The 27,298-nt window shown below is 38.6% G+C and overlaps 1 protein-coding gene across 4 annotated transcripts in view; it reads right to left on the bottom strand.

The window, feature by feature from the left end:
• Positions 1-26,803, bottom strand: part of LOC127424616 (cyclin-dependent kinase 16-like) — a 48,494-nt gene extending 21,691 nt beyond the window's left edge. The window contains exons 1-8 of one of the 4 annotated variants that reach the window (XM_051669968.1): positions 26,377-26,803; positions 20,818-21,154; positions 11,244-11,424; positions 4,829-4,993; positions 3,631-3,764; positions 3,120-3,245; positions 1,956-2,012; positions 750-864 (exon numbers count right to left, since the gene is read on the bottom strand). In XM_051669968.1, the coding sequence (XP_051525928.1) occupies positions 750-864; positions 1,956-2,012; positions 3,120-3,245; positions 3,631-3,764; positions 4,829-4,993; positions 11,244-11,364 (718 nt within the window). In that variant the 5' untranslated portion in view covers positions 11,365-11,424; positions 20,818-21,154; positions 26,377-26,803. The remainder of the gene's footprint in view (positions 1-749; positions 865-1,955; positions 2,013-3,119; positions 3,246-3,630; positions 3,765-4,828; positions 4,994-11,243; positions 11,425-20,817; positions 21,155-26,376) is intronic. The other 3 variants (XM_051669969.1, XM_051669967.1, XM_051669970.1) reach the window with 3 other exon arrangements.
• Between the last annotated feature and the right edge of the window lie 495 nt (positions 26,804-27,298).

The raw sequence follows: 27,298 nt of genomic DNA, 5'->3' as shown, positions 1-27,298 counted from the left end.
TCCACAGGCACGATTAACAAGTCATATTTCAAGTGTTTAAGCCTTTAGATTATTAAAGTCTGTCGGATCAAGAGAAACATTCATTCAACCAGGTGTGTCCAAACTTCTGGTTGGAACTGTGCAAATGAAAGAGGCCTATCAAACGATAAAATGGTTTTAGGAATAGAATGTTTGATAAAGATAAATACCCATTAATTCAGGACAAAATCCTATAGTTAATAAATTGACCCTTTTACAAATACTACCAATCAACAGAAATTTATTTTTTTTCAACACGAAACTGGAAATTGAGCCAGAAAATGAAATAAATGAGCCGGTGTGTTATGGTGTGGTGTGTTGCGTGCCAGGTGTAGTGGGCCGCTCTGGGCCAGAAATTCCAGGACCACTCTTTAATCCCGGTCCGCCCCTGACTGTAAAGATTTCTAAATGAGCCGTTTCTGCAGCTGAGTTTTAATAAATGATCTGGGTAGACTGGGGAAGCTTTGTGTTGTGAACTTTAGAACATTTCTACATAGTACATCAAAACAGTAAAAAAAAAAAAAAAAAAAAAATCCTGTATTTCATTCTATGGCCCCTTTAAGCAGCTGATTAAACAAGTTAACGCCATTGGTACCGAACTGAAGGATTCACTGGTTCATCTAGAACACCCTACATATAGACTGTGGCTGCACAAGCATGTGGGAGATTTGGGGCAGTAGTTTGGTAGTCTATTCTTATTGCTGATCCACTACAGCAGGCTTGGAACTCACCTTCTCTAATGGCAGTGCATGGGGCTCCTTCTTCATGCTCTAAACGGATCTCCTTCAGGGCCACCAAGTTATCGGTCAACTTACTGCGGCCCTTATATACTGTAGCGTAGGTGCCCTGAGAGAGAGAGAGAGAGAGAGAGAGAGAGAGAGAGAGAGAGAGAGACATAGAATATTACACACAAATAAATGATCACTAATGTCTACTGTGTGAAAGAGCGGATGAGACAAATATGTAAACACACTAACCTAAGATAAACATTTATTTTAACCAAAAACATTTCAAGGAAACATTTCTAGGAAAACATAAGGGCTCTGTTCAAAAACCCATGAGCTGCCTTACTGTCTCCTGCCTATACAAAGGCAACATCCTAAATGAAATGTAATCTAAAAAACGACTGATTTGGAATGCTCTACATAAGGCATAAACTCCATAAAGAGCACTTTTCACATGCAGTGAACAGGAGCCTTTTTTTCCCCCCTCCCCTTTTCTCCCCAATTTGGCATGCCCAATTCCCAATGCTCTCTAGGTCCTCGTGGTGGCCTAGTGACTAGCCTCAATCAGGGTGACAGAGGACGAATCTGAGTTGCACCGCGTCCGAGACCGTCAATATGCGCATCTTATCACGTGGCTCGTTACTGCGGAGACCTAGCGTGTCTGGAGGCTCACGCTATTTTCCGCAGCATCCACGCACAACTCACCACACGCCCCACCATGAGCGAGAACCACATTATAGCGACCACGAGGAGGTTAACCCAACGTGACTCTACCCACCCTAGCATCCGGGCCAATTTGGTTGCTTAGGAGACCTGAATGGAGTCACTCTGCACGCCCTGGATTCAAACTTGCAACTCCAGGTGTGGTAGTCAGCGTCTTTATTTGTGGAGCTACCCAAGCCCCCCTAGTGAACAGTAGACTTAACTAAAAATTAAATCCAATAAGTGTTTGATATCAGCATGGTAATAACAAGGTAATTACATAAATCTAATCAATAACCATGAAAATATACAATACATAAATATTGGATAAAACAGCAAATTTTTTAATGAGATCAAACTTTTTATTGATACTTTTCAATTTTGAATGAAATACAAGTATATAGACAGGAACGCAAACTATGATGCCATAAAATACGGTTTAGAAAGACAGCTCACAATAGGTTCTGAAACAGAGCTAATACTTAAAGGAAGAATTGACTTTGAAGTTACCTCCCCCAGTTTATCCAGTTTCACATAAGTCTCCAGCTTCCCAAATCCAATCTCAGACTGCAAACACACAAGGACAAAAACTGTCACAACAAACTCCTGAAAAGTGACAATTAAATTACCCTTAATAAAAGCATACAGGGCAGAACAATTCAAAGGCATTCATGTGAACTTATTAAAATATACACAAATTGCACTACCCCTATTTTCAGAAGGTTTTCTGGTCACAGGTTTATGTAACCCATGAGCTACAATATCCTTCCCCAAAATAAATTGGAAACGATCAAAGCCTGACAAATCATGTGTTTAAACGCATCACAAATCAAACGCCTTTCAGCTGCACTAAGTAAACATGATCTGGGCTTTTCATTTCAAGGGTAGACAAAGTAGTTTTATTTTCAATATTTTAGTAAGAACACAAAGACTGTCAAGAACATGTCTGGGTCATATTTCACAACCCAAATCAAAAATAAAAAAATATTTTGCATAAAGAAAGCCCATATTTTTTTTAAACCGTTAAGAATTTTTGCAGTGCAACATTATTATGACAATTAAGCACAATTCTCATTATGCGGAAAATACATTTTGCAAGGAAAAAAGTATAATGCTATATTATTTAAATTGTAAAGTATTTATACATATTGGTAGTATTTGTTGTACTGAATATAATTTTAGATCTTAATAATTTTAAATACATTGTATTATTAATTATATTATTCATTTATTACTAATGAATATCAATATATTAATTTAATTAATGTTAATTGTAATTATATATATATATATATATATATATATATATATATATATATATATATATATATATATATATTAGTGTGTGTGTCTATATATATATATATTAATATATTGTGTATATATATATATATATCATTCTAAATATGAATAATTGTTATAGTTTAAAACCTCTGATAACATGACCCTGAACAAATAAGACAAGTGAAGGGGAAGAGCAAAGACACTCAAAGAGAGAGAGAGAACGAGAGACTGAGCAAAAGAACTGGTGGCAAGACATATAGGAGAAAAAACAAATGGCAGAAAAAGAGGATGAGGCCAAACAATGTGTAAAGAGAGCAATGGAGAGAGAAAGACAAAAAGAGATGGTCAATTAAGAGGCAAACCCAATGAATCACAAGGGAGAGGCATTACCAGCGATACTCGGCGTAATCTTCGGCTGAGCGGTTTGTCAAACAGTGGACTGTTGAGGCTGAATTTCTCCAGGTAGCCATCAGGAAGTCTTATATCAGCTGGCAGAGACAGACGCTTATTTATGTCCTGAGAAAGGAGGAGGGAAAAGCATTGTTAGTTAAGGCCTAAAGGTTCTGTTACACTCCATAGCAGTAATAACACATTTGGCCCTCAGGCTAGCTACTTTATCTAACTGATGGGTACCATGCTGCACAGCATTTTCATTACCCACAACGCACCATTAGTCGTGCAACTGATGCATCTTCAACAGCAACAACAACAACAAAAATGAATGGTTATTGTGTTGTACATGATTTAATTCAAATAAACACAAAAAACAACTGTCACAAACAGCAAAAACTCCTGTATGGATGTTTTCGCTTTCCTACATCTCATTTATTATGTACAGTGTCCCGATCTAAAAATAGAGGATAGAAAGACAGGCTACAAGGCAAGAGGAACATAAAAGTACCTCTGTGGAAATTTTGCGGCCGGGGTTGTTTCTCAGACGAACTCGGACGGGGCTGTGCACCTCATCAGAAGACGTGGCCGAAGCCTGATCACTTTCTCCGTCGGAACCCATCTTAACGTCTTCATGGACAATCTCTGCATTTACACCCACCCACACACACACAAACAGACATTAGTAACCACTGGCATGCTATGTTGACGCCAGTTTACCTAATAAATCAAATAAGATGTTACTACATCCATCTATCATTCTATTTTAAAACACAAAGATGATGCTGATGTATAATCTGTGAGCCTGCAACTCTTCCGATATGTATCTCTTACACATTTATCTCTCTCATCTGATGGTTTTATATGACCTGGAGAATCAAACCACACTACTGCTGAAACCATGTGAGGAAATACTTAGCAGCTCTGAAAGAAGATCCGTCCCATTCCCACACAAAAGGGGAAAAAAAATAGAAGTCATTATCTTCCTCTCTCATTTATTCACTCACTGCCCCCATCCCCCCATAGCACAATCTCCCACCCGCTCTCTTTCTCTCTCTAACACATACACACACACACACTGCCTGTCTATATGTGTATAATTATGTAAATGTCTATGCGGTATTACATGAGAGCCGAGGCTGTGAAATAGGTTTGGGAAACGAGAAGCGGTTCTTATTCACAAGTATTTCCATTAAAAAAATTAAATGTATAAAAAAAAATACAATAACCGAATGACTTGCATGGTGATCTGTTCTGTTTACAGTTCTGGAATGTCTGGGAAAGAGAGTAAATGCACCTTTTTGTAGAATATATGCCACTTTGCAGATGTGGTGCATATAACATGCCTCCAAAAAAAAATCTAAATCTGAATAAATAAATAAAAATTATTTGATGACAGGCATTTGAGGGTAGTGAATGAAATGGAGATAAAAAGATTCTATGGAATGGAATATAAATGAAACAAATTATACAAATCGGTTCTGCATATTAGATACTAGATACTGTATTGGTCAAAAATTAAATAAATACGGGTCAGTCTCTAGAATGCAAAAAAATTGCTTTACAAACATATTTGGTCCATTCTTTCAGTAATTCTGAGGCAGAAAGAAGCACTACCTGAACTGAAATTCCCATCCCTATTGTGCAACCTCACACACATAAAGTCACACTTTCTCCCTCTGTGTGCATGCGTGCGCTTGTGAATGTACCGAGGCGTGTGGTGTGGTTGAGATAGGAGCTGAGACTGCGGCCCAGGCTGCGTGGTCTGCGCAGAGCACTGCTGTAGGACTGCAGGAGGGAGTGCATGCTGAAGGAACCCCCCGAACCTCTCACTGAACCCCGCAGACCACCACTGCCCCCAACTGGCATGGCCTCTGGGAGGAGGGAGAGGGGAGGACGACGACACACAGAGGATATGAGGATGGTGGAGAGGGGGCAGAAAAGGAGCCGAGAGGGAGGTTGGAGATGTGACGGAACAAATAATGGAAAAGAGCATTAGGAGCAGGAAAAAGTAAAAGGATGGAAAGGAACCAAAGATGTAGGGATAGAAAAGGGCAGAAAGTTGTAATGTAAGTTAATGGGGGGTGATTCAATGGGGAAATTATGGGGATGAAAAAGAAATGGAAAGGGAAAAGAGGAAAGGCAAAAGGAAATGGAAATGAAGGGAAAGGAAAAGAGAAGAAAGAAAAAGGGGAGGAAAGGAATGGAGAAGAGAGGAGAAGGGAAAATAAAGGAAATGAAGGAAACAAAGGGAAAATGAGAAAAAAGGAAAAAGAAAGAAAAAGGAAATGAAGGGAAAAGGGAAAACAAGAAAGGGACAGGAAAGGCAAGGAAAGGGGAAAAAGAAAAGGAAACAGGAAAAATGAGAAAGGAAAGGGAAAAGGAAACAGAAAGGAAAAGAAGGTAAAAAGGGAAAGGAAAATGGAAAATAGGGAAGGGAAAGGAAAATAAAAAGGAAAGGGGAAGGAGAGGAAAGGAATAAGTGATATAGTTGGGGTGAAATGAGAATGTTAGGTCGCAATTGTTTGCATTTAAAAGGGAAGAAGAAAAACAAAAAAAACAAAGTAGGGGAGATCAGAGCAGAAGGAAAAAAAGAGGAAATATCAAATTAAATACAGAAAACAACAGGGAAACAAATTTTAGAGCATGCATTCATTTTTCAATTTACAAAGGAACATCTTCAGTGTTAGTAAATGAGGTACAAGGGCCACAACAATTGAGCAGTGACACTGATAAATTTGTTTTCTGGCTGCCGTTAATTGTTTCTAATGACACACTGTGCTGAGGTGGCAATAAAAACGACACACAAGGGCATCGATTCTTCAGCATATGAAAGCCAAATGCATTTAAATTTTGTGCAGGGTTCAGGAAAATGCCAAAACCCCACTCCAAAAGGAAAGAAAAGATGGATTTTCTGAGTCAATATGTTGATATATTTGCATACAGGTGCATCTCAATAAATTAGAATGTCGTGGAAAAGTTCATTTATTTCAGTAATTCAACTCAAATTGTGAAACTCGTGTATTAAATAAATTCAATGCACACAGACTGAAGTAGTTTAAGTCTTTGGTTCTTTTAATTGTGATGATTTTGGCTCACATTTAACAAAAACCCACCAATTCACTATCTCAAAAAATTAGAATACATCATAAGACCAATAAAAAAAAAACATTTTTAGTGAATTGTTGGCCTTCTGGAAAGTATGTTCATTTACTGTATATGTACTCAATACTTGGTAGGGGCTCCTTTTGCTTTAATTACTGCCTCAATTCGGCGTGGCATGGAGGTGATCAGTTTGTGGCACTGCTGAGGTGGTATGGAAGCCCAGGTTTCTTTGACAGTGGCCTTCAGCTCATCTGCATTTTTTGGTCTCTTGTTTCTCATTTTCCTCTTGACAATACCCCATAGATTCTCTATGGGGTTCTGGTCTGGTGAGTTTGCTGGCCAGTCAAGCACACCAAGACCATGGTCATTTTACCAACTTTTGGTGCTTTTGGCAGTGTGGGCAGGTGCCAAATCCTGCTGGAAAATGAAATCAGTATCTTTAAAAAGTTGGTCAGCAGAAGGAAGCATGAAGTGCTCCAAAATTTCTTGGTAAACGGGTGCAGTGACTTTGGTTTTCAAAAACCACAATGGACCAACACCAGCAGATGACATTGCACCCCAAATCATCACAGACTGTGGAAACTTAACACTGGACTTCAAGCAACTTGGGCTATGAGCTTCTCCACCCTTCCTCCAGACTCTAGGACCTTGGTTTCCAAATGAAATACAAAACTTGCTCTCATCTGAAAAGAGGACTTTGGAACACTGGGCAACAGTCCAGTTCTTCTCCTTAGCCCAGGTAAGACGCCTCTGACGTTGTCTGTGGTTCAGGAGTGGCTTAACAAGAGAAATACGACAACTGTAGCCAAATTCCTTGACACGTCTGTGTGTGGTGGCTCTTGATGCCTTGACCCCAGCCTCAGTCCATTCCTTGTGAAGTTCACCCAAATTCTTGAATCGATTTTGCTGGACAATCATAAGGCTGCGGTTCTCTCGGTTGGTTGTGCATCTTTTTCTTCCACACTTTTTCCTTCCACTCAACTTTCTGTTAACATGCTTGGATACAGCACTCTGTGAACAGCCAGCTTCTTTGGCAATGAATGTTTGTGGCTTACCCTCCTTGTGAAGGGTGTCAATGATTGTCTTCTGGACAACTGTCAGATCAGCAGTCTTCCCCATGATTGTGTAGCCTAGTGAACCAAACTGAGAGACCATTTTGAAGGCTCAGGAAACCTTTGCAGGTGTTTTGAGTTGATTAGCTGATTGGCATGTCACCATATTCTAATTTGTTGAGATAGTGAATTGGTGGGTTTTTGTTAAATGTGAGCCAAAATCATCACAATTAAAAGAACCAAAGACTTAAACTACTTCAGTCTGTGTGCATTGAATTTATTTAATACACGAGTTTCACAATTTGAGTTGAATTACTGAAATAAATGAACTTTTCCACGACATTCTAATTTATTGAGATGCACCTGTATGGTAATATTGTATTGTTAAACTGAAGCTGTTTCGTTGAAACTGTCGGATGTGAGAGATGAACAGGATCTGTCAGTGCAGTTAGCCTGAGATGAGAAGCCATGCTAGAAGACACATGCTGATTGGTCAGAGGGGGTGAACAGCAGGCAGGAGACAGTAGCTGAGCTCTTCCAAACACAAAGCCATAGCCAGCCCTTGGATCTGATGGACACATTGGCTTTACTTCACCTGCATTTGTTTTAATGCAATGTTTTAATGTTCTATTTGCATACCTGTATCACACTGGCAGGCAACACGGAAGGAGACAGAGGTGAATGTATGCATTAAATGATGAATGTATGCATTTCAAAGATGAACACTTGCTGTTTTGGATGGAAAGGTTAAGTCTTAAAGCCACACAGACTTGGCTTGCTTTCTAGCTCATTCTTTCTTCCATTTTTTTTATCTGATCTTACAGTTCACAACTCATCTGTGCATGTTATTCGAAAGAAAAGAAAATCTTGTGAAATACCTTCCTCTGCTTTTGAACCAACTTTTCTGCTGATTTAATAAAGGCCACATTGGCGAGGAAATGAAATATTAAAGAAATAGTTCACCCAAAACTGAAAATTCTCTCATCATTTACTCACCCTCATGCCATCCCAGGTGTGTATGACTTCCTTTCTTCGGCTGAACAAAAACAAAGATTTTTTTGAAAAATATCTCAGATCTGTTGGTCCTTACAGTGCAAGTGAATGGTGATCAGACCTTTGTAGCTCCAAAAATTACAAAGGAAACCATATTACCCCAGTGGTTAAATCCATATCTTCAGAAGTGATATAATAGGTTTGGGTGAGAAACAGAACAATATTTAAGTCTTTTTTTACTCTAAATCTCCACTTTAGATTTAACCACTGGAGTCTTATGGATTACTTCTGTTTTCTTTGTGATTTTTGGAGTTACAAAAGTCTGCTCACCATTCACTTGCATTGTATGGACCTACAGAGCAGAGATATTTTTCTAAAAATCTTTGTTTGCGTTCTGCTGAAAAAAGAAAGTCATACACATCTGGGATGGCACGACAGTGAGTAAATGAGCGAATTTTCATTTTTGGGTGAACTATCCCTTTAACTAACAATATCAGTCTACTTTTCCCAGTCCAATCAAATCCTGATGGATAAAATCAAGTCCAATCCTACATTATTTCTTACTTAATATTCAATTTCACATGAAAAAGTCCCATTATGGAAGTGAAATGCATTGCAAATGCCGTTCCATGTTGTAAAACTCTTCTTTAGGGAAGATTTAGTTAAATTATGCCTGTAAAGCAAAAGCATCACAGTAAAGCTCAAAGCTACTCTGTTCAAAATTTATAGCCAGACATAGCTGAACTAAAGAACAAAAATATCTTGATAAACCATAACGATAGAGGAAATTAGCTATTCAAATAAAACTACATACTTTTACACTCAATGTGTTGCAAATTACAGCACTTTAAGAGGTCTGCAGACAGACTAAATGCACTTTTTGAAGTCTGGGCATTAGCAACAATTCTGGCAACGTTGTGGCTGTCATTATATAAAAACCCTGGAACAGATTGTACAGATGGTGCTGAATTTGAGCTCTTTTCATCCCCTCCAGAAAGGATGCTCACTCACACACACACACACATACAAACACAGACTGGTTGTGAGTGTTTGAAATATTGCATGCCACCGAGAAATATGAAAATATGAAATATTTCATGCACATCCCAATATATTACAAAGGAAGGACTGATGTAACAGAGTATCTGTCAACTGTTTAGTCATCAATGCATATGAAAAGTAAATTCTGTCATCCTCTACTCATCCTCAGAGCAGAATGTCCAAGCTGCTCTTTTCCATACAGTGAAGGTGAACTGAGACAACAGCTGTCCACCAAGATTTTCAATGAACAACAACTTAAATTTATGGTCTGTCTCTCACAGAAAGTTATTATGGCCTTTATCACAGTCCGCGTGTCGTCACAGACAGCTCCGAACAGTAGTGCAACCAAAAATCTGCCCATCGATCTGTCTATGGGCGATCGCAGTTTTTCAAAATAGATTAAGCCAACTTGGATGCACTTGGCAGTAACATCGGCCATTTAATACTTTCTTTGGAGTAACACAGCACTTCACCATGTGCGTTTTCTACCACTTTAATGTGTAATAGTATCTAAGCGAGATGATTATCAGGGCAAAGTTTTCCCAGTTCACGAGGAGCTGCGAGCGCTATTCAGCTCACTCCCAGAGGATGAAAGTGCTCAACTCAAGTCCGAAAAGACAGCATTTAAGTGTTTTAATGCATGCACATCTCCTGTTTGTGAATATAATACAGTTTTAGACACTGGGACGTTCTCATCTCTGTTTTATTTACATTGCATTCTGTCATGACTCGCGAGTGGACGCTTCCCCAATCATCGCACGCAAACCACAATGATTAAAACAGTTATTTTCTGGAGATTACATGGAGATTATAAAAAGTAAGTATATGAAAGCAATGTGATCATTATCACTGAAATACTCTGTATAATCTTTACTCGGAATATATGTTTTTTTTTTTTTTTTTATACATACTGTATACCCCTGTCTTGATCTAATGCTCTTTAATGTGTAAATGTATTTTTGTTTGTACTATATTCTTGCATTCCTCTATAAAAAAACATACTTATAGCTACTCTGTGAAGTGTTACATGCATCCTGTTTAAAATAATAAAACATAACATCGTTTTTCTTTACATCATCATCCCTGAGTAATGACTGTAAGGTGAGGTAGGTCTGTTTAGATTAAGTATTTGAGATGAATTGTACATAAAATAGTCTATCATAATTCCACACTGTGGGTACTGCCATTGAAACAGACAGCAACGGAAGTCGTTTTACACTACTAAGCGAAGCTTTCGCTCTGCGACCGCGGAAGTGTGATAAAGGCCTATTGACAGTCGCAGTCATCGTATACTTTCATCGAAAACAGCAGCTTGGATATTCTGCCTAATATCTCCTTTTGTGTTCTATGCAAAAAAGTAATACTGGTGTGGAACAACATGAGGGTGAGTAAATTGTGATAGAATAGGTTATTAACTTCTGGGTGAACTATCCCTTTAACCACACACAAAGTCTGATTAGCTTAGGTTAAACTGTATCATACCGTATACTTTATACTGATAATTATGCCCAGTTATAAATATTTGTTTTTGTTGCACTGATTGTGGGGGAAAATCTGCAGAATTAGAATAATGGGTTTAAAAATGGTAAAATGTGTTAAACTGAGCTGAGAGCTGCTGAATGCATTTTATAATTTAACATAGAAAATTATGTAAATATTTATCAAATACACAAGGAAAGAGTTTTATGAATGATGGAGCTTTCTGTGGCTGCAGGTTCCATGAAGGCTTACTGATAAGCTAATAATGCAATACACCTCACCTCTGGCATGTTTGTATGCTAAGCAGGTCATATGCAACTGTGTCTACAGTCCGGAAACTCCGCTGCACTCTACAGTCTGGAAATTGCGCTTTTTACTGTAGGGCGAGTTACACAGTTCTGCACAAAAAAATCAGAAGTAGACTCAGTATTGTGTTGGGAGAACGTTACTGTACCGGAATCGCTGTGCGCTCCTGTGTCCTGAGAGCTGATGGTCTCGCTCATGGTCTTGTCCCCGCTGTTACCCCCCCGCAGTGTTAGGGACAGCTGCCGTTTGATTTTCCTCATGCGGTCCATCAATGGGGGAAGGGGGGGCAGAGATGAGGGTGGTGGAGGGGCTGCCACTGTTCAACTGCCCTGTCAGAGACAGAAAACAAACAACCACAATGTTGCATGCTGCTTTCTGATTCATCTTCCAAGATCACTGGACAGGGCAAATTGTTAGTGTATGTTAACATGGCGTTGCGACATGCCTCACTGCTTTTTCACAGTCTCATGTAACGAGCGCTGCATTTTTAATTCACACAGTCAAGTTACATTTTCTATTAATTTTTAAAAACCTGTGTCAAGTGTGCATTTTGTTCAGTGCATTTCTATCCATTTTTTTTGAACGCAAGAACACATCCCTTGTGAATGGCCCCTAAGACTGTAACGGAATGCAACACAATTAGGGGATAAATATTAGACTCAAAATTGTGCGTCAACACTCTGTAAGACAAACTTGGAGCAGGTCTAAATCAGGGGGGTGATTCAGAGGACAATCTGTTTATTTCATAGGCGTTCTAATGTTATTGGAAAGGATCTTGCTCTACTGAGAGGACATCAAAGTGAGAAATAGTACATGATAAGTCTCACAGCGAGAGATAGCACCTAAAATAAACAAGTCACGCAGCCAACTGTAATTGCTCACATAAGGAAAGATTAGCAACACTGTTTTCACACTCATCTTTCCATGTGTGATTGTTTTCATTTATAAATTAAGCACTTCAAGAATTGCAGACGTTTCAGATTCAAGTGTCTTAGGCTGGAAATGCGATGACTCAAACTGGGAGACTCTCTGAGAGGTGAAAACAGACTAATAATTGCAACTCTAAAGGAGTCGGAGAGTTTACATGGAGAGAGAAAGCACTAAACACATTAATGATCATGGTGCATCAGACTTACAGCATGAAAAGTCACCTCAGTTCAGTGAATTTCAGAGGAAATAACCACAGTTTAACCATGGTATTTGTAGTAAAATAAGAGTAACCACAAAATTAACATGGTTACTGTCATGGTAACTACAATATTACTATAGTAATATCATGGTTACTATATGGATACTACAGTATTACTGTTGTAAAACCATGGTAAAATGTATTACATTATGATTTTGGCCAAGAAATTCATGGTGACAGCAGTCATTAACTATGTTTCCATCCAAGGGTTTTTTTGCAACAAAAGGTGTAGCGCATCAAAAAGTTTACCAATATAGCTGATGGAAACGTAAATTATTGCTATATGTCTAAGTGTCGATATAATATTTTTCCGTTTAACTCTAGCACATAAACTCTATGTCTATACTTCAAATGTCGCGAACAACTGGTTTGGAAACACTATTTGTCGAGAAAATAGGCATTAACGCAAAAATATAGTGTCGCATGACAGAATTTACCACAATCATTAGCCTGTGTTAATCATGACAACAAGGTATACATACTTGAAAGCCAATCTATTGTACGTGAAGCATTACCCGCACTGTTATGGATTGGTTTTAACGGCATACCCGCACAGATCCGATGCTGCAAACACACTTGCGTCATGACACTTCCAGGAGTGCCAACACAAATATCTCTCATGCACCTGTCATCGACAAGTGCACAGAGAACAAATGAATGGCCACTCTTTGCGATTAATTTAATCGTGGCAGCCATCCGTTTATTTATTGAAGTTGCTTTTTCACACCATTCAAAATAATAGACGGCAGTCATGGAATTAGCCCACAATATAAAAAACATATTTCTGTGCACAAAAGATGTTTTAAATGAAAAATAAATACACAATACTAGGAGAAAAGCTTCAGTGTGCTTTTCACTAACATAGCCCAATTCTATAAAATGATTGTTTAGCTTACTTTTTAAAAAAATGCTGGCAAAATTCCCAATAATAAAATAAAATAAATTACCAAATGAATAAAGCATTAAATTAAAAAAATAAATATTGTTTAAGACTATATACTTGCCTTTTATTTACACAAACATAAATTAGTCTTACCCTGTTCAGTAGATGAAAAAAGTCAGCTGAATGACATTCTCAGAATGTTCTACACTTTTTTCAAGACTATAAACTATCAGAACTATTTGTCCAATGCGGAGTTTACTTTCAGAAAATGAGCTTTTGAACATTTTAAAACATTTAAATATTTTAAATCTAACCCTCTTTACCTTGGATCCCACTTGCTGAGCTTCTTCAGAAAATGTCAATTGCATTATGAGGCTAAAATTAATTTTAGAGGACAATCAAATTCAGTTGGTCGTTAAAAGTTGTTGGACAAATATGCGGGACATAATGCAGTTGTGATGCCAATGTTTTAGATTAGATGATTGTTCAAAACAGCCTATTAAATATCAGGAATGTATCAAATGTAAACCCTGATATTACACCGCATCAATTTTTCTTTAATAGTTGTGCACACAGAATATACACATCGATGGATGGTCCTTATACTAAGACTGAAAGTTTCCCCCCACTACTTGGTGCAGGTTGCCAGCTTGAACAGGGCCATGACGATTCAATTTCGGGTCGGAACCAATGGCAACCTGCGATAGGGGCAACATCAGGACCAATATTACAGTCCTATCAGAAGGGTAACTGCTCTCTTTTGATTGCAATTCCTCGTCTTCTGATTGCTATTATTTGTGAAATTAAAATGACAGTAAGCTGGCTAATTGCAATGAATTGTCTCAATACTCTCCCCATTTTACCAAAACTGGGGGGGGTTGAATTAGGGACATCTGGGAGGGTATACACACATTTCTGTATGGAAACGGCTTCAGGGCAGATTTCTTTTGCGATAAACCAAAACTTATGCAACAGTGTTTTTTAAGCATGACATCACGCACAACATTATTACCGATAAAATTTGAATGGAAACAGGCAGAAGATGGCAAATTTCGCAAACATTTTTTAACGCATTTTCACTTTGTCAATAGCAAAACAGCGTGTAAAGTGGATGGAAACTACTTCAGTCATGTTACAACAAAACTATGGTAAAACCATGGTTACTATACGGAATCTACAGTACGAATGCTTTAAACCATGGTTAACTGTATCAAAACCATGATTTCTGCTAAGAAAACTATCCACCTTTTTCCTGGGGGTCTTACTGGGGAAACTAATGTGGGTGGGACTTGCACCGGAAGTAGTTCAATAGCATTCCCTAGCTCTGGCTGCAGTAATTTTAGACCCTCCTTACAGCTGGTAATAAGACACGTTTCGGATGATCCAATGAATGGTCAGTGCTAAATATAGTTGGCGTCTGCGAAGCACTCACCAGTCAATAATCAAAACAAGGAAGTACAACCCCCCCTCCCAATATTTTTACCATGATCAATGGAAACATGTAAATTCTTCACACTGTAACCCCCCCAATGTTCAAGCCAAATCTACGCCCTTGTATCAATGAATTGCCAGTATACACCACTGGCATCAAGCAATGTCTGCAATCAGTGCCTGTTTTGTAAAGGGAAAAAGAAAATGTTCCCAGACAGTAGTCTTGAATGATGTAGGGGGCTTCTATATCTGCAGCTTGTATTTTACGTTCATTTTCAACTACAAATTAACATATACAGATTGCAGAACTTTAATTTCATCAACTGATTTAACATACTTACAGTTAATTGGAAAGCTAGAAAGTTGACCCATGTGAAACTCCTGCAGAGCGTATCCATTCATACCACTATTAAGCAGAGGTTGTAACTGTGCATGTCTATTTGAAACTTTGTTTTCTTCGCCAAACACTGTGATGCAATCATTAAACTTGAGATGAACCGTGGGGCAAATGTTTACCGAACCATGGGTGGCAACCCATATGGTTAGTTTTTTTACCGAGAACCGTTACGGCCCTAATATTTACATTTTGCTATATACTGTACACTACTTAGCAATATGCAGTACATAGCGATATACGCAAAACGCAAACCTTGCAAATCACTGTTTTCTGCTCAGTGTAGCTTTTTATAAAGCCAGATGAATTCCACACCATGGAGGATGCACTTTTTTTTTTTTTTGCACTATCTCCCCCTTTTCTTCTCATTCATGGGGATTTGAGGATCTAGCTGCCGCTTCACCTTCCTCCTCCATTTCTCCAACAGAATATGCACCATGTATGTGAATAGAATGCTGTGCACATTTCTTGCCAAGTGGTGGCGATTTTGTGCAACTGTGATAGAAACAATAATCCAAAATATATACGATTGTCAAATTTCTACCGGTTTATCGTGTTTACCGGTATATCGCCCACCCCTACTATTTTTACACAACAGTATGCAGTATACAGTATATACTAAGCAGTATGCAGTAAGCTAGTATCCCTTTCCAAACACAGCCTAAGAGAGAAAAGCAGACTCAAAAACACTAGTCCTCAATGCTTGTGGGAAATACAGGGCCTTCTATTTAGGAACAGCCAAAATGCCAGAAGGCTGTGCTTTACCCTCAGATGAATCACATGCTTTGGCCCAAAGAAAAGAAAAGAAAAATTCCAGGCTTCCAGTCCCTGGACCTAAAGTGACCCACTAAACAAGCTGCCTCAGGACAGGATTCTACATCAGCTCAAGATTTAAAACACTCGATTCCTGTGCAGACAGATTTCATGGTGAACACTACAAGAGATTTTGAACGTTAAACAAGCAGCAGACCACATGCTCTTAATTCAAATATTTGTTATTGAGTCCAAATAGGTTTAAGGCTAGAGTTGTTTCAACATCAGTTATTCATTACTATGTTGATAAACCACTCAACAGTCACCATGCTCTTAATTTCCTAAGTTCTTAATTTACTCACATTCATGTATTTAAGAAAATTTACATCACAGTGGTATAACAGGACATGTCAAAAAATATGTAATTTTTTGCACTTTTCTGACAGTTTTTATGATTCTAGGATGTTGTGGGTGGTTGGCAGAGCATTTGCTTAAGTGTTCTGAGTGTTATTAGCATTTTGCTATACAGTTACTAAGGTTGTTTTGGATGGTTGCTGCTTAATGCCAAGTGAAAATATCCCACCACTAAGTCTTTATGATATTTTGGTCCCTAGATATCGCTAAGGTCCCTCTTTCAATCTTAAGGTATACATGTAAACAGTCATTTGTGTCTAAAGTAAATGTAACAGTGGAAAAGTAGTTTTATGTTACATTTCATTATTTTTTTCAATTTCTGAATGCTTAATTGAATACTCAATACTGCTGTTAAAAACTTTAAACATTGTTTTTTTTTTATTTGTATCTTTGTTCTATTGTTTTTATTTGTTCTATTGCATGTAATTTGTTTGTCTGTTCTTATTTTATTGATGAATGTTTACTTGAATAATTACTTGTTTAAATTGTTACTTGTTTTATTCAAATCTCTAAGCTTAAGTATGAATAATAGCTAGCATCTCCAAAAACTTAATATTGCATGATAGCAAATCACGTAAGCATGCATAAAGTTTGGAATCAATTCTGTGCCAATAAAGGATTTTTGATTCTCTGGGATCTTGCCTGTCTTTACCAATTAATTTCCACCCTCAATAACATACAGTCAAGTCATCTTCATCTAAAGCTTGCAGTGGAATATAGTAAAAGGTCCAAAGGATTTAGGTTACTCTAAAGGCAAACGGTTATAAGGTTAATAACAAAAAAAATAAAATAAATACAAATAGCTGACTTTCTTGAAATAGTGAGAGCTGTCTGCTTTTCCCCGAGGGCTGTATGGCAAGGAAACGCACATCTAAAATGCAAAGGAAAATGATTTACGGATCCTTTGCTTTTCATACCGCTATTTAGTTTGAACAAATAAATTGGGACAGAGCCAATGGAAATCAGGGCAATACAGGTCATTTGCATTCTCTCTGATATATGTTACTCATAAACAAAAGACTGCTTTATCAAGATGAACCAGCCAGTCTTAAAATCAGATAAGGTTGGACATCAGAATTTTAACCATGACAGGAAATGCAGGACAAGCCACACATTTTACTCTGTATACAATAGAATTATGAGACTTGCAGCTCTGAGAAGGAACTTTGACTGTTAAAGGACACGTTGCTTAATATTCATCATCGTTTTGCATTGCAGGTAAATCTTGTGGACTGAGCACCAAGAAAGAACTTCAGCACGTCTTGACGTCAGATGTCAATATGACTTGTAATTTTGAATAACAATCTATTTCACTCAACTGGAAAAGGAAACCGTGGACATATTATGCACGGTGGTTGAGCAGCTGACATGTTATATCAGCTGTACTAACAGCTAGATGAATCTAGTAGTTATTCTCCAATCAGTAGAGTAATCAAAGACAAACATGACAGTATGTGAGTTTAACCTGTTTACCAACTGCCAAATTTGCACTCCACACTGGCTCCATTCATGACCTGGTGAGTGATCGTGGCCCTAGAGGCATGCTGCAGTGGTCTGGATTTGGTTAAGGGCAATTCCTGGCTCTCAAGAGCGTCTTAATGGTCCTTAAATCAGGGTTGATGACTCTTTAGACTCTTCCTATCTCTCTTCATTACTGCTCGCAGTGTTCGACCATCAAGACTAGCTAGGTAAACACAATACTAGTCACAGGTAGCACCAGCCCCCTACAATGCGAGTAATTCACTGGCATATGGACAGCTAAGACACACTATTGTGCTTTTTACATAGTACAAACACTTAATGTTAGAAGTTGATTTCTATAAAAAATATTAAGGATCTAATGTTGTGAATATTTTGTGTTAAATATGTGCAGCTGACATTTAATTTCTTACAGCGACAGCTTGTATCATAATTACTTTTATCATAAGGCACACCCTTGCATCTCTAGATAAAGACTTGACATTTTTTAGAATCCTAGCCCGCACTTCTTCCTCCAATACCAAGTTTAAATCTTTCTCCCATAATCTCTTGAAAGAAGTTAAAGCTCTGTCCACCAAACTCTGAATTAGCAGGGAGTAATACACTGATGCCTCATGACCTTTTCCAAAAGCAGTAATCACCACTCCCAGAGTATCTGCCGCTTTAGGGGCGATACTGACATTTTTAACCAGATCAGGAAACGGTCCGACAAGCCCGATCCAATTCCGATACTTGTGTTAGTAATAGTCATTACCGTCAAGCTCAAAAATAGACATAAAAGAATCATAAAAGCACCACTAAAGTAGTCAATATGACATATCGTGCATTGGACTCAAAGTCTCTTAAAGACATGCAATAGTTTTGTGAATTGCAAATACTGTTTAATAAATAAATATACAGTCTACATGCACAGCACGCTTTACTAAAAGAGCACTGCTCTGTCAATAAATGAGCGCTGCTCTGTTGATACACACGTAGCAAATGCGGGGCTGGTGATGTGCTTTTTCAAGCACTCAGAGTGGCGCCCAATATGGCAGTGCTAAAACAAAATCCATCTCAGATGCAAATGCTTGATAGTTCTGTTCGCTTAGAGTATCCATTGAGAATAACATTTAGAGAGGAGCACTTGATCAGATTTTGAATTAAATTCATTTCAACTACTGTGAACTAGCCTACAAAACTAACACTCAAAAGTCTTACTGGAGTGTCCCGCCAAAATAAAAGCTAGAGGGTTTTAAAGTTAAGAAATGACAACTGAAATACATTATTTTTGTAAAATAAAATTCTAATACTTATTTATATTAATAATAACTATTATTATTATTAAACAAATTACGATAATACTTAAGTTGACAGGGTTCCAAAAAATAACTGATGGAAAAGTGGACTGATTTTTTATTACAAGTTAGGTGAATAAAGAAGAGAATTTGAATCCAAATCCAGATACAAGTTGAAATGTTTTTTTTGTTTTTGTTTTTTAAATGTGCAAAGAGAACTGGCTTCTTTTCTACTGAAGATTTTCACTGGAATTACTGTTATTTTTCCTGGTGCATTTTCCAGCAGAGTAATTAGCCTAATGATCCAAGTTTTTCTTAATATTTTACATGTTTTTATCTAAATGTTTACAAAGAAATAATATTTAGTTAGAGTTTGTCTTTCTAAAAAAAAAAAAAAAAAAATACTTCCACACAGTGAAGTATAGATATTCTAAACTGAAAATAAAACGCTGGTATCAGATTGGTATTGGCCATTACTGAGAATTCACATAATCGGAATCGGATGAGAAAAAAAATGGTATCGGTGCATCCCTTACCCCAATTCACTCCACTGCTTAAGTCAAAGTTATTGTGTCGTTATGGATGGGTCGCTCAAAAAAAAATAAAAAAGACACATTTACAGTTTGAGAAAATTAACCTACAAATGGCTTTCTAATAGCTGTCTCTGCATTTTAAGCTGGGATAGGAGAAAGGAGTTTAATACATAAAAAGTTACACACTTCAGCTTTAAAAGGATAGTTCACCCAAAAATGAAAATTCTCTCATCATTTACTCACCCTCATGATATCCCAGGTGTGTATAACTTTCTTCACCAGAACACATTTGAAGAAAAATAGAAAAATGTCTTAGCTCAGTAGGTCCTTAAAATGCAAGTGAATGGTGATTTCTCTTTTGAAGGTCCAAAAATTCCGAAAACTCTTCTTGCTGTGACGCACGTACGTCAGTTCTCACGTGTTTCAAGTGCCAAAGCGATTGCATCACACACGCTGCCGACCGGAAGCATAATTTAGAGTTTAAAAAAGTACTTAAATCTCGATCATTTTCGCACCAAAAGCGATCACATCGCTTTAGAAGACATTAATTTAACAGCTGGTGTCGTATGGATGACATTTATGCTGACTGTCTGTGATTTTTGGTGCTTCAAAAGACAAATCACCACTGACTTGCATTTTAAGGAACTACTGAGCTAAGACATTTTTCTATTTTTCTTCAAATGTGTTCTAGTGAAGAAAGAACATCATACACACCTAGGATATCATGAGAGTGATTAAATAATTAGAAAATTTTCATTTTTGGGTGAACTATCCCTTTAAGAGAGCAAGAGACTTTCTGACAACATGTAAAATGATCAACTACAGTTCATTTTGGTTTTGCCTAATGTATAGGAGGGTTTATATGAAATAGTTGATAGCACAATAATAGACTGACAAGAAAAAAATAAAAACAAGTAATGATGCGGCAGTCTCCGTGAACTGTTGTTTCGAAAATATTGGGGGAAAAAATTATCACTCTGTGATAAGATTTTGTGCAGATGCAAAAGTATTAAAAACAGATTATTTCACAGACATAACTTAAAACACAGCAGTTAGTTCTGCTAACAAGCTACTAAGTGCCTCAAACAAAACTCTGAATAAAACTGCATAAAAGAGCTTGCCAGATTGAGAAAATTAAATATACATTGGCCTTAAGGCTGTGCCTAAAACAGTGTTCACGGCAGCTCCACTGACAAACCAACAGACTGGCAGGTTTGTTTTCAGAGGCGTAATGTTTCTTTAATTGACCAGTATCGATACAGCACAGGCTGGGGCTCATTTTTCCACTCCCCTGATCAATACAAGCTTCATCTGGTTCTGACGACTGACAGTAACAGCTTGGTTGCATCAAGTAGACGAGTTTGCAAACCTGTCTAGCCAAGCGGTAGAAGGCAGCCTGTTTCCTGTAAAACATCATCTTTAATTTCCCACTTGTTGAAGTTATACGTCTCCAGTTGAAGGAACCAGACTGTGTGAGATGGTCAAACAAAGCACTGGTCCGTGCTGGCCGCAGGCCCCAGCATCCTTCTCCAACCAGACTCCAATGCATCCAAACACAAGGTGACACACTCACAGGGGTGACCTTCATGGAGACTGATTCTGGAACACCAGGTCCAGACAGCACTGCATCAACCAGCCTCTGAACACAAATGTGTTTATGTTGCTGTCATTTCTCTCTGGTGGCTGAAAAGTAATCTGGAAGGTGTCTGTAACAGCACAACATTTCGTCATTATTATTATACCAGTGACACATGTCTAAAAATCATGCCAAGAACACCAGGCTTGAAAATCACCCTGCTCATCCAGGTTCCTTTTTAATTGGACACTGTTTTTCATTTGGGGCATTATGTTAACATTCTCAGATACTGTGCAAGAGCCATCTCAATCAGAAAAATGGTTCAATTCATAATCAATCTGAATTCCACACTAACAAGGCAAAACCTGGCGATGGGAGTTTTGGGTAAATCTTTAAACAAAACAGCCCACAACTGCGGTAACGTAAGGAAAAATACTTACCTAAAGTATACGACAAACTCTGTAAGCAATGCACATTACCTGGAATTATTAGTCCTGCTTAAAAGCCAGTTACTCTCTCATCACTGAAGTCAACAGGTCAAGCACGCTCCCTAATTTTCTTAAACAAGCAATCAATAGAAGACCATTACTTAAATTTGGGTTGATGAACCCTAGTCTTGCAATGGCCAGACTTTAGACCATAGCATAAAGGCTGGTTAAGGTTAATACAGGACAGCTGGCAACTTGGTAACCCTAAATCTGGTCCACATTGCAGCTTATTCTGGCCATAAACCACCCACTTAGACAGGAAGTGAAAGTGACCATTGACCAATCACAATTTGTTTTGTTTTTGTGATGTTTAGAGGCGGATTTAGGCTATCTGATGGAGCTGCATGATACACAGAAATATCGCAAATGTACATGTTGCGATATGCATATTGCAAGGGCTTGTGATATATGATTTTAATACAGTAACATTCAAGATGACGCAAATAGCAGAGAAAAGAATGGGTGCGCGATTGTCACTTGGTGTGTGTGTTTGCATTGTGCATTGGCACTGACTCAAATGATGGAGCGAGTCACAATTTGAGCATATGTAGCTGTAACCAGTGCTGTCCTGTATACACTGCATTGTCTGTGTGCAAATAATAATGAGACCAGAAGGCCGTATACAGTGCATCCGGAAAGTATTCACAGCGCTTCACTTTTTCCACATTTTGTTATGTTACAGCCTTATTCCAAAATGGATAAAATTCATTATTTTCCTCAAAATTCTACAAACAATACCCCATAATGACAACATGAAAGAAGTTTGTTTGAAATCTTTGCAAATTTATTAAAAATAAAAAATGAAAAAAATCACATGTACATAAGTATTCACAGCCTTTGCCATGACACTCAAAATTGAGCTCAGGTGCATCCTGTTTCCACTGATCATCCTTGAGATGGTTCTACAACTTGATTGGAGTCCACTTGTGGTAAATTCAGCTGATTGGACATGATTTGGAAAGGCACACACCTGTCTATATAAGGTCCCACAGTTAACAGTGCATGTCAGAGCACAAACCAAGCCATGAAGTCCAAGGAATTGTCTGTAGACCTCCGAGACAGGATTGTATCGAGGCACAGATCTGGGGAAGGGTACAGAAAAATTTCTGCAGCACTGAAGGTCCCAATGAGCACAGTGGCCTCCATCATCTGTAAATGGAAGAAGTTTGGAACCACCAGGACTCTTCCTAGAGCTGGCCGCCCGGCCAAACTGAGCGATCGGGGAGAAGGGCCTTAGTCAGGGAGGTGACCAAGAACCCGATGGTCACTCTGACAGAGCTCCAGCATTTCTCTGTGAAGAGAGGAGAACCTTCCAGAAGAACAACCATCTCTGCAGCACTCCACCAATCAGGCCTGTATGGTAGAGTGGCCAGACAGAAGCCACTCCACAGTAAAAGGCACATGACAGCCTGCCTGGAGTTTGCCAAAAGGCACCTGAAGGACTCTCAGACCATGAGAAACAAAGATTGAACTCTTTGGCCTGAATGGCAAGCATCATGTCTGGAGGAAACCAGGCACCGCTCATCACCTGGCCAATACCATCCCTACAGTGAAGCATGGTGGTGGCAGCATCATGCTGTGGGGATGTTTTTCAGCGGCAGGAACTGGGAGACTAGTCAGGATCGAGGGAAAGATGAATGCAACAATGTACAGAGACATCCTTGATGAAAACCTGCTCCACAGAGCTCTGGACCTCCGACTGGGGCGAAGGTTCATCTTCCAACAGGACAACGACCCTAAGCACACAGCCAAGATAACAAAGGAGTGGCTCCGGGACAACTCTGTGAATGTCCTTGAGTGGCCCAGCCAGAGCCCAGACTTGAACCCGATTGAACATCTCTGGAGAGATCTGAAAATGGCTGTGCACCGATGCTCCCCATCCAACCTGATGGAGCTTGAGAGGTCCTGCAAAGAAGAATGGGAGAAACTGCCCAAAAATAGGTATGCCAAGCTTGTAGCATCATACTCAAAAAGACTTAAGGCTGTAATTGGTGCCAAAGGTGCTTCAACAAAGTATTGAGCAAAGGCTGTAAATACTTATGTACATGTGTGAGGTTTTTTTTTTTTCTCCATTTTTTATTTTTAATAAATTTGCAAAGAATTCAAACAAACTTCTTTCACGTTGTCATTATGGGGTATTGTTTGTAGAATTGAGGAAAATAATGAATTTAATCCATTTTGGAATAAGGCTGTAACATAACAAAATGTAGAAAAAGAGAAGCGCTGTGAATACTTTCTGGATGCACTGTACAAACATTTATTTTTATTGGCTGCTGTGGATCTGTATGCATATCTCAAAGGATAGGTTTCAATTAATAGACAACAACAAGCACGTTTAACCAAAGCAGAAAGCGAATGTATATGGCAAAAGCTTCTGACATAATTTTTCAAAATAGAAGTCCCACATCAATGAACTAATTTTAAAACTAATATCAATGAATAACAGTGTAAAAATACAATATTTTACAGATTCTTTTAGAATATCCCACAATATGGTAAAATAAACTTTGTATGCATATGCTTTAAAAAAAATTAATTGAACATGGATTTTTCCCCCCTTTTTCTCCCCAATTTGGAATGCCCAATTCCCGATGCGCTCTAAGTCCTCGTGGTGGCGTAGTGACTGGCCTCAATCCGGGTGGCGGAGTACGAATCTCAGTTGCCTACACGTCTGAGACCGTCAATCCGCGCATCTTATCATGTGGCTTGTTGAGCGCGTTACTGTAGAGACATAGCACGTGTGGAGGCTTCACGCTATTCTCCGCGGCATCCACGCACAACTCACCATGCGCCCCACCGAGTGCGAACCACATTATGGCAACCAAGAGGAGGTTACCCCATGTGACTCTACCCTCCCTAGCAACCAGGCCAATTTGGCTGCTTTGGAGACCTGGCTGGAGTTACTCAGCACACCCTGGATTCGAACTTGTGACCCCAGGGGTGGTAGTCGGCGTCTTTACTCGCTGAGCTACCCAGGCCCCTGAACATGGATTTTAAATATATACTACATAGCTAATGGTAAATCTGTACATATTATATGCCATCTAAATGCAATTTGGAACAAAACACAACTATGTTTGTGATCTCTGGGATAGATGGTCCTTTTTTATTCCAGTGAACTTCAGTTTATTTGGGTGATGGAGGTTCCATGGTTCTACGTGCTCTGATGACATCATCACAGGATTATCGTTTTGCATATTGTGCAGCCCTACTATCTGAATTGAATAATACCACAATAATTGACTGCCAAGAAAAAAAAATTGATTAAAATTAAACCACACCAGTCTCCGAACTCACAGAAAAACTGCGAAAAATAAGTATATACTCAGATCAGAATCTGATCAGATAATGTCACAAACAACTTACAAAACATAGTGAAGTACACAATTCTGCTCGTGGATATCTAGTTAATTTACTATTAAGTGCCTCATACAAAACTCTCAGTATCTTTCAAAGAGTTGATGGCACTAAGCTGGCAAACCTTTGCAAATCTAGCCATTAGTTCTTCTTCTTAAAAGCAATGAAGCGACCTGGTACCTTGTAAACACGACTTGGTTTCCTAACGGAATGATTAAGAAACCTATACGCCCTTAGACCCAGAAGTTGCATTAAGCAAGCCAATCAAATTAGAGCTTGCCAGATGAAAAAAGTGCTTTCCAGTTTTGCCTTGACAGTCCATGGGTGTCCCATCTGAGTCTGAGACCACATGAAGCCCTACAGCAACAAAATTATTAGTGTTACAACAATATAGTGCTAGTTGGGAGAGAAAAGTAAAGTTAAAGACTCTTTCCTTAGTCATTAGTCACTCCTGTGTTTAACCTAATAATATCCCCACTCTGCTCTTCATGACAACTGTCAAACCTGCTGGTCCATCAAGAAAGACAATGACAGCCCCCCTGACCCTATATGACACAATATTTTGATCTAGTTTGACTGGATCACTCTTCCTCCTTCCACATTCCAATAGTTTGACTCAACACTTGCACCAAGTGGTTTTACCTTCTGGGAAATCAAGGTAAGCTTGGAGACATCCTCATGCTCTCTTTGACTACGTGAGAAATGGACCCAACAGTAGGACTAAAGTCGAGCATTGTCCCCTGGATCCCAAAAATACAATGATATAGATTCAAAACTGTGACGTAGACTAACATAACACCCCATCATGTTTTGAATGAGTGACGCCATGCTGCAATAAGTTACATTACTAGCGTGCAGTACGTTATCGATCATTTTTCCTCTCTTATAAAAGCATTAAGCAAATATGTCATATTTTATAATGCGAAAATGTTTAAGAAAGTGGCTGTAATTCTCATCAACCATAATAAATGTATAACTTACCCTGAGGTTATTCTAACATGACATTAGTAGAGAATACAACATGACTGAATAAAAACGCACGCCTCCTTCAGGATAAGACAATTCTCAGGGCAAGCCATAAATAAAACATAATAATATTGCTGTTGTAATAAAACATTTATCGCAGTCAGACTGCTGACTAATCCACAGTAAAGCATACGTAAACACGTTAGCCAGGTTAGCTAGTTAGCTGGCTTTAAAGAGCGGCATTAAACGGCAATTGTTTGCTAAACATGCAGAGGAATGTGGGAATGTTTTCCCTCTACTATTCCCTCGTTCTCTCTTTTCTTTTATCCCCTCACATATATTATGAAGCAACCTCTCCGTTTTCATTCAAGGAGTCCAAACCGACCCAAACAGGATTGCAGTCAGGCTGTCCGTGTCACCGGCTCGAATAAACTCCCACAAAACGGCCTAAATCCACTTTATCTGACATGTTGTGATGTTTGTCGACTTTAAAATAAAATATCTGAGCGGGACAGTTTGATATGTGGTGTGGTTTTCTTACCGGTGGACTTGAAATCCCGTGTGTGAGTGAATAAGTGTGTGTTGCTCGTGTAATCTTAACAGCAGTAATAATATCCCAAAGCCGCCGCGCGCTCCCAATAGTCCTCGGCCATGATCCACTACGGCTGCTGCTCTCGCAGTCTCCAATGCTGCTGGGACTCCTGTCCACCACTCATGTTCGACTACTGTCTGTGTCTTCTCTCCTGAAATTGCTAAAACGTTACAGCAGCTGTTCCTTTCCTTGCCAAATCCGGACTGGAGTGGATCATGGACAGAGCAGCTGCGAATAGATTAAGGGGAGTCATTCACTCCACCACAAGGACTGATTGGACGGTTAGAGGTGTCAACGCAATCAAAGTTTTGTCGTGTTAAATGCTTGATTAAGTTGTTTATATATAATATGCGCTCATTGCAGCCAAGGTGTTCGATTGTAGCACTTAAGTGTAGATGTGAACTAGAAGCATCCACCCCTAAATTACAACTGGCCTATAGTGGACTGACCCAAATCCCACTCAAGCAAGTCAGACTGTACCATTTTGGCGGAATGCGCAGGGGTAGACGGTTGAGGTGCCTTTTTTAATGCAGAATGCTGTGAGCGAGGGTGCTGAGCTGTTACATTTTTGACATGTCATTTGGGTACGTAGTTTATGAAAATTACGTTTATTTGCAGTTATTTGTAATAGGATAACTTGGTCTTTAAACAGTTAAAGGCATTTACAGTACATGGGTTTAATCGACTACGCTTGTCCACCCCTGCTTAAAATCTCAAGTAATAAATAATTAGTGTATCATTATATTAGAATGATGTGAAGAGTAGAATTCATATGTATGTATTTATTTATTTATTTGAAATAATTAAATATCCCAAAATGCACTTACTTTGTTACATACATATCTTAAAAAAAAAAAAAAAAAAAAAAAAA

This window comes from Myxocyprinus asiaticus, chromosome 33 (assembly GCF_019703515.2).
Source record: "Myxocyprinus asiaticus isolate MX2 ecotype Aquarium Trade chromosome 33, UBuf_Myxa_2, whole genome shotgun sequence".
Taxonomy (NCBI): Eukaryota; Metazoa; Chordata; class Actinopteri; order Cypriniformes; family Catostomidae; genus Myxocyprinus; species Myxocyprinus asiaticus.
The sequence above is the reverse complement of the archived record's forward strand: the minus strand, read 5'-3'. Positions and strand labels throughout refer to the sequence as shown.